The sequence below is a fragment of the Coregonus lavaretus genome, assembly GCF_964263955.1.
Source record: "Coregonus lavaretus genome assembly, contig: HAP1_SCAFFOLD_707, whole genome shotgun sequence".
Lineage (NCBI taxonomy): Eukaryota > Metazoa > Chordata > Actinopteri > Salmoniformes > Salmonidae > Coregonus > Coregonus lavaretus.
In genome coordinates this window covers 199,369-208,514 of record NW_028158262.1, presented here as the reverse complement: position 1 = coordinate 208,514, position 9,146 = coordinate 199,369, and the positions used below count along the sequence as shown (strand labels likewise).

General features: G+C 44.8%; 1 protein-coding gene across 1 annotated transcript; it reads left to right on the top strand.

Annotated features, from left to right (window-relative positions):
- The first annotated feature begins 366 nt into the window (after positions 1-366).
- On the top strand, positions 367-7,927 carry LOC311124241 (long-chain specific acyl-CoA dehydrogenase, mitochondrial-like). The gene is made up of 11 exons (XM_084198417.1): positions 367-514; positions 1,267-1,443; positions 1,760-1,897; positions 2,621-2,785; positions 3,134-3,200; positions 3,397-3,561; positions 5,621-5,722; positions 5,966-6,079; positions 6,400-6,527; positions 6,790-6,876; positions 6,981-7,927. The coding sequence occupies exons 1-11, from the start codon at positions 429-431 to the stop codon at positions 7,072-7,074; spliced, it is 1,323 nt and encodes a 440-aa protein (XP_084054543.1). The 5' UTR covers positions 367-428; the 3' UTR covers positions 7,075-7,927.
- Positions 7,928-9,146: the final 1,219 nt, after the last annotated feature.

Genomic DNA, 9,146 nt, shown 5'->3' with positions numbered 1-9,146 from the left:
TTTAGTCAATATTTTCTTAACTCTTATTTTTCTTAACTGCATTGTTGGTTAAGGGCTTGTAAGTAAGAATTTCACGGTAAGGTCTACACCTGTTGTATTCGGCGAATGTGACAAATTCAATTTAAATTGATTTCTATTGTGAAAATCTACTCTAAAATCACAAAACATATTGCCTTTTCAATAAAACAACAAATAAAAATGTTTTGTTGAAGCCCAAATCCCATACTACCCTAGTATATTTCATCCATTATGTTTGTAATGTGTAGGATGAGAATATCTGATATAATAGGTTCATTCAGCAGGCCTTACCTCCGCCCAGTAGACGGCAGCAAATTCAACAGATGAGACTGTAGGCTACCCATGAAATACTGAAGAAGAAACACATTCACTTTTGTTGTGTGTGTTGGGTGAAAGCGGTACAGTGGAAAATGTTGTCAAAAGCTGTGAAAACGTGTTTTTCCGGTGTGAAAAATGTATGTCGAGGTGGACAAGTACTTTCCACTGCAAATACCAGGTGCGTTTCGTAGTTTTGCGTGGACATTTTACTGGGGAAACTGTTTATTTAACGTTTAATTTACTGTCATTGAGCAGGAAATATGTTCTTTGTTTTTTCTATTGTGTTGAATTCATTGAAATGGTCATTAAACATAATATTTTAGTTAGACAGTGTTGTCATATATGTAGTCAGTAAGCAAAATATAGCTACTTGAAGTGTTCGACATTGTCTGTTGACCCACTAATGCGAAACTGGGACACAGTCACCTTTGGCACACTTTCCCAGAAATGGCCTTTTAAAGCCTATCTAACGTTTGCCTTTACATATGAGGTAACTAGCGGGTTTGAGTGTAACTCAGCTATCCAACACTGCTAACTACAGATTGTTACACCAGATAATGTGATTTTATTATGTAGCTACATCACTGCATACTCCCTATTCATGAACCTGACTATCCTGATTGATTGCTCCTACCTTGGTTTGGTTGCTTGGTTACTTAACTAATGGCATTAGGTTAATGTCATTCGAGGTTACTCAGCCCACCATGGGGGGCTAGTCTCATTCCATGACTCAAAATCCACTACTAACTACACTGATGTCAGAATAAGTCTCAGCTTATTACTTTTTAGCAAGCACACAAGTGTTTCAGTATACCACACCTAAAGATTAAAGGTAGACTTTGTAGGATACATTAGGCCTTACAACAGCCTTGTTATGCCCTTAGACCAACATGTAGTTTATTTATAAGTGATCGTGCCTCCATTTCCCAGATTGCAACACAGCCAGCCCCAGGAAGGGGATGCTCCCCCGTCCAATCGTCCGGAGACGTCCAGCGCCAAGACTCTGATGGACATCGGTACCCGCAGGATCTTCAACGAGGACCATGACATGTTCAGGGAGAGTGTCCGACGTTTCTGGACAGAGGAGGTGGTGCCCTACCACAAGGAGTATGTATTGCCTGTCTGTAACCATCTCCGCATGTGCCTAGTGTTCCCCATCAGGGTCCTGTTCATTAATCACCAAACGATAGGAAACTGACTGAAACAAACAGGGAGGAGCCAGCTGTAAAACGCTTGTTTTCCATTGCAGAACGTTTTGAAATGGTTTTGCTACTGTGTGACATAATAAACAGGACCCTGATGAACAAGCTTTTTTTCCCCCCAGTGAACTGAATGGTTTTGATGATGTGATTTATATTGTGATGATGACACAATGCTGACTTAAGGTATTATCTCTGTCTTCCCTCCCTTCTCCCCCCTCCAGGTGGGAGAAGGCAGGTATGGTGAGCAGGGAGCTATGGCAGAAGGCTGGGGAGCAGGGTCTGTTGGGGATCCTCACTCCAGAGGAGCACGGTGGGATCGGAGGAGATCTGCTGTCTGCAGCTGTGATGTGGGAGGAGCAGTGAGTATCTTGTCCTGATCTGGGATCAGCTCCCCACTGTCCGTATAATCATATTCATAATGATCTAAACTGATCCTAGATCAGTACTCATACTCCGATACGCTATATGAATACAGACCCTGGTGTAGGAGTGGGTTGATTGGCTAGTGTTTCCCCAAGCTCTATTGCTATGACCATGGGCGTATATGAGAATGTAGTAGTTGTGATACATTTCAAACAACTGACTTAACTTAGATGGCTACTGATCTAAATGCTATTCTGTCAACAGGCTTTGTGTTGTACTGAAAGTCAGAGGGGATAATAATAGGACTCACACCCTCCCACCCACTCACACCCACACACCGACCCACCCACCCACTCACACACACACACACACACACACACACCCACTCACACACACCCTCCCACTCACACTCCCACCCACACACACCCTCCCACCCACCCACACACACACACACACACACACCCACCCACTCACACACACACACCCACCCACTCACACACACCCTCCCACTCACACACACACCCACCCACACACACACCCACCCACTCACACACACACCCACCCACCCACTCACACACACCCTCACACACACACACCCACCCACTCACACACACACACACACACACACACACACACACACACACACACACACACACACACACACACCCACTCACACATAGCAGACCCCTCTCCTCACCCTGTCTCTCTTTGTCTTCGAGGATGTACTCTAACTGCTCTGGCCCAGGCTTCGCCCTCCACTCTGAAATTTGCATGCCCTACATCAGTAACTACGGCTCCAAGGAACAGATCGATCGCTTCATACCGCAGATGGCTGCTGGGACCTGCATCGGGGCTATCGCCATGACGGAGCCAGGAGCTGGCAGGTGAGGACTTTTAACACTACTGGGCAAAGCTGATCCAAGCTGAGCTGTACTGTGCTGGTCTGGCTACACATCCACTTGGGTTGTTGGTACCTACTGGAAAGGATGATGTGAAAAGAAAATATCCAAGCAGGCACAGTACGGTCTGGGTCGGCACCATGGTGTGAAAAGGGTATTAATGGTTCATTTAATAGGCTATACTTTCAACATGAGAATTTGACGATGTTAAGGTCAATGTGGGGTCATTCTGCCTATTTTCTGTTTTCATTATAATGTGTGCTCCAACTTCTACCTCTGTCTAGTCAATAGCAGTCCATCCTAAAGATCCTCTCTTCTCTCCTTTCTACCCAGTGACCTCCAAGGTGTCAGGACGTACGCTAAGAAGGACGGCGATGACTGGATCCTCAACGGTAACAAGGTGCGTTCAGGGTGGATGTGGTTTAACCAGACTAGGGTTGTGTTTAGTCGGGCACACCGTAGCAAAACGTTTTGCCGTGGAGAAAGAAAATCAGTTTTCTTGTTTGACAAATTTGAGTAGTACCTCCCCCGTTTCAAAATGTTTTCTCCCAACTGAACATGACCCATGTCATTGACCTCTGTCCCTTGAACCGCAGGTGTTCATCACCAACGGTTGTATGGCCGACATGGTGATCGTGGTGACCGTAACGAACCGCGAGGCGAAAACAGCGGCCCACGGGATCAGCCTCTTTCTGGTGGAGAAAGGAATGCCGGGCTTCCAGGCGGGCAAGAAGCTGGAAAAGATTGGCCTGATGGCACAGGTACAGTCAGAAATCTAAATCGCTCATTTTTTAACCCCATCTCGTTAAGGGGCCATTTTGACCACCTGGCTGGGTTCAAATACTTTGATTGAAACTGCATGTAGAACCAGATGGATGGGTTGCACTTTTTGGACTCTTCCATTGGTTCCATTGCGCTGGGCAAGCTCAGTCGAAGGCAGCTAAAGTATTTGAAAGAAAACAAACACTATTGAATCCAGGTCTGGTCAAATAAAAAGACCCCTCGTTGCTTCAAACAGTCGGTTTGACATTGACGTCCCTTGAGAAGTGGGTTCAGATGACCAGAAGGGGTCACTGTCATGCCAGCCCAGTATAGAACAGCCATTACCTTCTATATACACTGCTCAAAAAAATGAAGGGAACACTTAAACAACACAATGTAACTCCAAGTCAATCACACTTCTGTAAAATCAAACTATCCACTTAGGAAGCAACACTGATTGACAATACATTTCACATGCTGTTGTGCAAATGGAATAGACAACAGGTGGAAATTATAGGCAATTAGCAAGACACCCCCAATAAAGGAGTGGTTTTGCAGTTGGTGACCACAGACCACTTCTCAGTTCCTATGCTTCCTGGCTGATGTTTTGGTCACTTTTGAATGCTGGCGGTGCTTTCACTCTAGTGGTAGCATGAGACGGAGTCTACAACCCACACAAGTGGATCAGGTAGTGCAGCTCATCCAGGATGGCACATCAATGCGAGCTGTGGCAAGAAGGTTTGCTGTGTCTGTCAGCGTAGTGTCCAGAGCATGGAGGCGCTACCAGGAGACAGGCCAGTACATCAGGAGACGTGGAGGAGGCCGTAGGAGGGCAACAACCCAGCAGCAGGACTGCTACCGCCGCCTTTGTACAAGGAGGAGCAGGAGGAGCACTGCCAGAGCCCTGCAAAATGACCTCCAGCAGGCCACAAATTTTATTTTATTTATTTTATTTCACCTTTATTTAACCAGGTAAACCAGTTGAGAACAAGTTCTCATTTACAACTGCGACCTGGCCAAGACAAATGTGCATGTGTCTGCTCAAACGGTCAGAAACAGACTCCATGAGGGTGGTATGAGGGCCCGACGTCCACAGGTGGGGGTTGTGCTTACAGCCCAACACCTTGCAGGACGTTTGGCATTTGCCAGAGAACACCAAGATTGGCAAATTCGCCCCTGGCGGCCTGTGCTCTTCACAGATGAAAGCAGGTTCACACTGAGCACATGTGACAGACGTGACAGAGTCTGGAGACGCTGTGGAGAACGTTCTGCTGCCTGCAACATCCTCCAGCATGACCGGTTTGGCGGTGGGTCAGTCATGGTGTGGGGTGGCATTTCTTTGGGGGGCCGCACAGCTCTCCATGTGCTCGCCAGAGGTAGCCTGACTGCCATTAGGTACCGAGATGAGATCCTCAGACCCCTTGTGAGACCATATGCTGGTGCGGTTGGCCCTGGGTTCCTCCTAATGCAAGACAATGCTAGACCTCATGTGGCTGGAGTGTGTCAGCAGTTCCTGCAAGAGGAAGGCATTGATGCTATGGACTGGCCCGCCCGTTCCCCAGACCTGAATCCAATTGAGCACATCTGGGACATCATGTCTCGCTCCATCCACCAACGCCACGTTGCACCACAGACTGTCCAGGAGTTGGCGGATGCTTTAGTCCAGGTCTGGGAGGAGATCCCTCAGGAGACTATCCGCCACCTCATCAGGAGCATGCCCAGGCGTTGTAGGGAGGTCATACAGGCACGTGGAGGCCACACACACTACTGAGCCTCATTTTGACTTGTTTTAAGGACATTACATCAAAGTTGGATCAGCCTGTAGTGTGGTTTTCCACTTTAATTTTGAGGGTGACTCCAAATACAGACCTCCATGGGTTGATACATTTGATTTCCATTGATAATTTTTGTGTGATTTTGTTGTCAGCACATTCAACTATGTAAAGAAATAAGTATTTAATAAGATTATTTCATTCATTCAGATCTAGGATGTGTTATTTTAGTGTTCCCTTTATTTTTTTGAGCAGTGTATAATAACCGTTTTCTCTCTGACCCCAGGACACGGCCGAGCTGTTCTTTGAGGACGTGCGTCTCCCTGCTTCTGCCCTGCTGGGACAGGTCAACAAGGGCTTCTACTACCTGATGAATGAGCTGCCACAGGTACACAACAACACCTTTCAGAGATGAATTACACTTGCATTATACCAGGGTTGGGGTCAGTTACATTTTGATTTAGGAAGTAAGCTGAAATTGCAATTGTATTTATTTAAAAAGCAATGAGTGAATTGACCCCTGACCTATTCTATGTACTTGATTATCACAAAGGTATTGCTATAACTAGTAGCTACAAACCGCCTCATTATTACTACTCCTCACCTTCCCTGTTCCTCCTCGTTCTTCCAGGAGCGCCTGCTGATTGCAGACATGGCCATCGCCAGCAGTGAGTTCATGTTTGAGGAGACCAGGAACTATGTGACACAGAGGAAGGCTTTCGGCAAGACCATCGCTCACCTTCAGGTTGGATAACGTTATCTTTGACTGGTGTTTCTGCTGTAGCAACCAGTGGCGTATTCAGTCTAGTGGACCACTGACTCTATCGGGGCGGTAGGTAACCTAGGTTAGAGAAGCTGAAAAAAAGTGGGGACTGAACTGGCAACTAGAAGGCTGCTGGTGTCAGATCATGTCTCTCCTGCCGTTGTGCCCTTGAGCAAGGCACTTAACCCAAAACTAGCTCCATAGAACACATTTCTGTTTTATCAAATGAAGGAATGAAGTTGTATTGTATTATGTTGAAGTGATCTACTAACTCCATCCCCCTGTCTCTTGGCCTGGTGCAGACAGTGCAGCACAAGCTGGCAGAGCTGAAGACTGAGATCTGTGTGGGCCGCTCCTTTCTAGACAACTGTCTCCAGCTCCACTCAGAGAAACGCCTGGACTCTCAAACAGCCTCTATGGCCAAGTACTGGTGAGAACACAACCAAATACTAACTTACCCCTCTTTTACCAGCTTTACGGTACTCCAGTCAAGAACTGTCAGTATGTTTGACAGGTAAAGTGCACTTGAACACGCAGCTACCCTTGTGGATTGGTATTAGAATGATGCTGGATATTTCTTTCCAGCCAATGCTTTTAAATCCATGATTAAGAGTTTGGAAGTGCACACTTCAGGGAGAAGAGCAGAGAAATGTGATCCCTCCTATATCGTCTGAGTGTTGTGTTGTTGGCAGGGCGTCTGACCTCCAGAACTCTGTGGCCACCCAGTGTCTGCAGCTCCACGGAGGCTGGGGCTACATGTGGGAGTACCCCATCGCCAAGTGAGTGACAGTGAGACGTTTTTGTGTCATGGAGATATACAATATTTTTCTATTTAATTCTATGCTGTCTGTGCATATGAAAATCCTCTCTCGCTCTCCGTCAGGGCGTTTGTGGACTCCCGTATCCAGCCCATCTATGGAGGCACCAATGAGATCATGAAGGAGCTGATCGCCCGCAGTATCGTCAGCCAGAAGTGAGGGAGACGTCCCAGTGACATCACCATGGAGGAGAGCTGGGGAGTGGTTAACATAACAGGCTCTTACACCAACAGCAGTTTTGACTGGGTTAGCTACTTAGCTTGTTGTCGGTGCCTTTTAAAGTGATTGTCATGGTGACTGAAGGTAGGCCAGTGGTATGTCTGGGGTGAATCTGAACTTTCACTTAAATCAAATTTTCACTTAGTCTCCCATTGACTTCAATGCATGACTGAGATAAAATGGACTTAAGTGGAACTTAGGATTCACTCCTCTTTGAATAAGCATGGACTGAAATAATAGATATTTAGGGTTTCTTTATTTAATTTATTTGCTAATATTGCCTGGGAATATGTGGTTTTAACGCTCTAGATGTAGGGTTGTTTATCCCTTTCCTTGTTCATCTACAAGGCAAACAATATTTTATTGAATCCATCCATACATCCTTTCACACTTGAAATCTCAAGAGATTGAAACAATGATCAAATGCACAGAATGAAATTGTATATATTTTTTAAACCACCTTTGTTTGTGTCCAACTGTTTGTCCTGGTGTGTTTATGGGGGTAGAAAACGAAATGGTATAGTCACGTAAGTTAGAATGTTGTAGTTTCAATGAAAGATGTTACAGTATTTTATCCATCCATGTGCCTTTTGTCCAAACCGGAAGTACCCTTGCTCTCTTCTACTTATAACTATTAATGATCATCATTAAAACACCACAACAAGCCGTGTATTAGAACATTGCAGTACGTTTGATTGTTGTATTAGATTTGTTTTATCTTATCTAAACCCCACCTTAATGTTGATTTGAAATATAATATTGCTTGTTTATTAAAGTTATACAATTTTGGTGATCCATTTTACAATTTTCATTTGGTGCTGTTCTGTACTATTGTGTTCTCTATTGTGTAATGTCACTTTCAGGAAGAGATATGGGGCGTTCTATTGCAGTGGAGGAAGGCATACAGGAATAATGCCGTCCTTATGATGCGGTCCTAATGCATTATAAGCCCGGTTTTTGGGTGTGTGTCCGTTGTACTTGAGAAGATATTTGAGCCTGAGATTGATGCCCTCGTGACAGGTCAGGAGGACGAGAATGGCAGCGTCAACTACAAGGTGAAGTCCTCTGTTCAACGTTATCTCCTGCAATGTGTTAATTTATCCACAAGATGGCAGTAAGTCTTTTGAAACAACGAAACCTGGGTTTTAGTCGATATCAATAGGGATTTATGTCTTTCTACTATGAGCATCTTTACTAGGTATGATCTACTCCTTAAAAAAAAAAAAAATCCTATCTGTATGGTTTTAATCGTCCTGTTACCTTCAATATTAAAGTTTAGTGGAGTGGTATGGGCTCCTCCATTAAGAACTCTTGTCCCAGGTGCTGGATTAGAGAGGATGATGTAGAACAAAAAGTAAATCCACACACTGGTATAATGCTTCTAAAGTTATTTGATATTAGTTTTGTATCATATTCTGTCTGTGGCTTCAATGATTGTCCAACCCATGAAACACCATTGGACAGGGGTCACATTCAGTAGTCAACTATTGCAGAATTAGATAGAAATTACATTAATGGAGCTGAAGTGCTTCCTTATTCTACATATCAGTCTGTTCGTTCTACGTCATGTATTTCTATCTGAACTCTACAACGTTGTGCTTGGCTGAACCCAGTTGCCCAGGTGTAGTATTAAATCATGTTGCCTCTGAGCCCTTCTGTTGTAAGCTGCTTTGGCTCAGCACAAAGGCAGGTGTCATTTCCGGCTCCAATTGACCCAGTCCCAAATTGACAGTCATATATGACATATATGCGTCCCAAATGGCACCCTATTCTCAAAGTGCGCTACTTTTGACCAGAGCCCTATAGGGTTTCATTTGGGATGCACACCTTGTAACAGGATCCTAGCATTATTAAGCAGGGCAATGCACCGACTAGCCTATTGTGGCATGGATACATATATATATACAGTACCAGTCAAAAGTTTGGACACACCTACTCATTCAAGGGTTTTTCTTTATTTTTACTATTTTCTACATTGTATAATAATAGTGAAGACATCAAAACTATGAAAT